This window comes from Lathyrus oleraceus, chromosome 2, assembly GCF_024323335.1.
Source record: "Lathyrus oleraceus cultivar Zhongwan6 chromosome 2, CAAS_Psat_ZW6_1.0, whole genome shotgun sequence".
NCBI lineage: Eukaryota > Viridiplantae > Streptophyta > Magnoliopsida > Fabales > Fabaceae > Lathyrus > Lathyrus oleraceus.
Genome location: NC_066580.1, coordinates 382916610 through 382919872, shown reverse-complemented (window position 1 = coordinate 382919872; position 3263 = coordinate 382916610). Strand labels below are relative to the sequence as shown.

General features: G+C 26.0%; 1 protein-coding gene across 1 annotated transcript; it reads right to left on the bottom strand.

The window, feature by feature from the left end:
- Positions 1 to 270: 270 nt before the first annotated feature.
- Positions 271 to 2493, bottom strand: LOC127121458 (xylan glycosyltransferase MUCI21-like). The gene is made up of 2 exons (XM_051051947.1): positions 2400 to 2493; positions 271 to 1574 (listed from the first exon to the last, which is right to left on the bottom strand). Exons 1-2 carry the CDS (start codon positions 2491 to 2493, stop codon positions 328 to 330), a joined length of 1341 nt encoding a protein of 446 aa, XP_050907904.1. The 3' UTR covers positions 271 to 327.
- Positions 2494 to 3263: the final 770 nt, after the last annotated feature.

The window sequence follows — 3263 nt, the reverse complement described above, 5'->3', positions numbered from 1 at the left end:
AGTTAATTATATTCCATTCCAACATCATAACGCTATGCTTATCAGAGCACCATGTTCGATGAAAGATAAATATAAACTATGAGAAATGAAAATTAAGAGAAACAAAAATTCATGAAAGATCATTTATAAAGAATTCATTATACAAGTACCATAAAAAAATCATATTGGAATTTTAAATAAAAAAATAGCATCAATAAAAGTTAAAATAAAACAAATCCACGTAAATTTTATTTATAATAATAAATACAAAATACAAAAAAGATAGGCACATGAGAGGATTGGATGTGTAGTTTTTTTTTAATAAAATAAGTCTAAAAAATTTCCTGCCTAACTAGTATTATTCATAGATGTCTTGACCTTTTCGTATGCTAGTGTTAAATATTTTTTAAATCTAAATAAATCAATTTTCACATTTTGTTTTAAGTATAGTTTTTGCTTATCCCATTTTCCTTGAGCAAAAGTTGATGGATCTTTGACCATTAAGCTATCAGCCCCATACTCCCATGATAAGCTGCTTTCATTTACGTTTACTTTATATCCAATATATTCCAAACCCAAAAACTCATCAGGGTTTTCATAACAAGCTTTTGAAGGCCATTCAAGTCCAATAGGCACAATTTGAACCACCACCGAACCTTGTTTAAGGAAAAACAAATTTGTTAAGCCCGCACCATGCACTCCTAATAATACATTGCTCGAATGAATCAACCTATATGTATTAGCCACCGAAGGGTCTTTTGATGAGTCAAACACATTTACATTAAACCCTATATCTTCAGCTAGTTTGATGACTTCTTCTTGATTCAAAAGTACACGAGAACTTCCTTTTCTATTAACTAATGTGAGTCGTGGTTTGTCATTATTGTTGGGATACGATAATGTGTTGTTACTTTTTATATATGCACTTCTTAATAATGCATGGAAATCAAGAAGGGTTTTAGGGTAGGGTAGTAATTTCGGATCTATGGTTACAGGTCCATGTTTGATCAACCCTACGACTGCAGATGGAAAACAATGAGTGGTTGTTGTTACATTATTTGTTTTGATGATCTTGTGGCGCGGGCTAAACGTAGATAATAAATCATCATATTTTTTAAACCACCAAGACATACCATCTGCGATCACGAGTATTACATCTTGCTCTAGAAATAAAGAATTCATCGTGATAAAAAGTGGTATAAAAATGTCGTTTATTTCATGGTAGAAGTTTCCATTGTATCCGCGTCCATTAAAAATTAGTGCCGGGCTATGATGTGTGACGTCGCATTGAGATGATTTTGGTGGAGCTGAAGTGAGGGTAAATTCTCTAACGGATTTCATTGCATTTTTATCACTTTTGAGAGTGTAAGGTTGAATTTTCACATGAATGTGATGTTGAGTCCTTGTATGGGTGGCCAAGGAAAATAGAGTTAATGAAGTTTGGTTCAAAAGTGTTGGACCATTCATTGAACATATATCAAAACGTCTATTGGAACGATCGCAAGTGATTAATGCAGTACTATTTGCTTTCAGATCCCAACTCCACTTTGAAATTGAAAATATTTGCCTAAATTTCTCTTTCCATATAGTTGCATCTGCGCAAAGAAACTTAAAAAATTATAAAAGATAAATAATTTACTAATATTTTTGAATCAGTCGATTGTATTCATAAGGTCGGATATCAAGATTTTAAAAAATTATAAAAATTAAATAATTTACTAATACTCAGTGGTTTGATTTACATTGATATTTTTTTTCCAAATATTATATTAATTTATATATTATTCACTATCATATTTTAAATATATTTTATGCTATTATTTTTTTAAATAATACATTTCATTTAATATTTTTCATAACTGGTTAAACAACTTATAAATAAAGCGCAACAACAATAAAATATTAAAATTAACATGTTTTATATTTCACATAAAAATTATTTTATAATAAGACAAAAACAAACTTCTTTTAAAGAAGAAAATATAAAAAAAGGAAAACTATTCAAAAGAATTTGAAAGACAAAAAAGTAATTATAATTATAGATTCGGTTTATTTATTTGATAATTTCTAAAAATTAAAATCAAGAATCGAATAAACCATTTTGATTTTGTTCAATTTTTGAATCAAACCTGAAAAACCTATTTTTTTTATTTTGATTTGATTTTAATTATTAATTTAATCAATTTTTTATAATTCAGTTTAAAAATAAAATACCGAAACTTCCCAACAAAACATGACAACTTGAAAGAAAGATGACCATATCGTAGTATCAATATTAAAAAAATTAAACTCTTATGATAATAAATTTATTAGAACTTGATTAAAAATTAATACAAGTTGTTTTATATATCAATAAAAAGTATAAATATTGTTTAAAATATTTAATTCATCAAAATTGTATTGAGTTGTTGATTACTTACCTCGAAACACAGTTATCTGAAAAACGAAGATGAGTCCAAATATAGCAAAACATATAGCTGATTTTGACAATAGTGATGTCTTCTTTTCCATCATAGATGCTAGATTAATCCAAACAAGCTTTTAGCAGAACTGTTTAAAGAAACCGAAACAAAAATTATTAGTAAAATGGATTTTAAAACTATTAGGAAGATAAAAAGAGTGAGTTATGGCTATGTTATGAACAAATTAGAGCTCTAATTACCTGATAGCTTTGTATTTGGTTTAGCTTCCTCTCATTTTCATCTATATATATAATAAAAGGTTGGTAATAAAAATATAGATGTCTAACACTTGACTAATGTAATACCTCTCAACATTTTTAAAAGAATATTTACTTTATAAAATGTATGGTTGGATTTGAAAGTTTATAATTTATATAAATCATTTTAATAATTTTAAAGAAAATCATAAATTTAAAAATTATTGAACATTATTCTAAAAGAAAAAAAATGTTAATATTTTTTCCAAAAAAGTGTTATTAGTGTTTTTAATTTTATTTTTCCAAAAGAAAAAGAGAATACAGTTTTCTTAATTACCTTATATTAGAAATGTGGTATTTCTTTATTTGTTTATTATAAATAGCCTTAATACTATTTTTGATGGTTGATTTTAATCCTTAATTTTAAAAAGATTTATATTGATCTCTTTATTTTTCAAAACATTTTATATTAGTCATTCTTGTCTAAATAACGACGAAAAATCTCAAAAATTAATAGTTAAATTCGTCGCTATTTAAATAAAAAAAATAATATAATATATTTTAAAAAGTTGAAGAACCAATATAAATTTTTTTAAAGTTAAGAGGCAAACATTAACCCGACGGT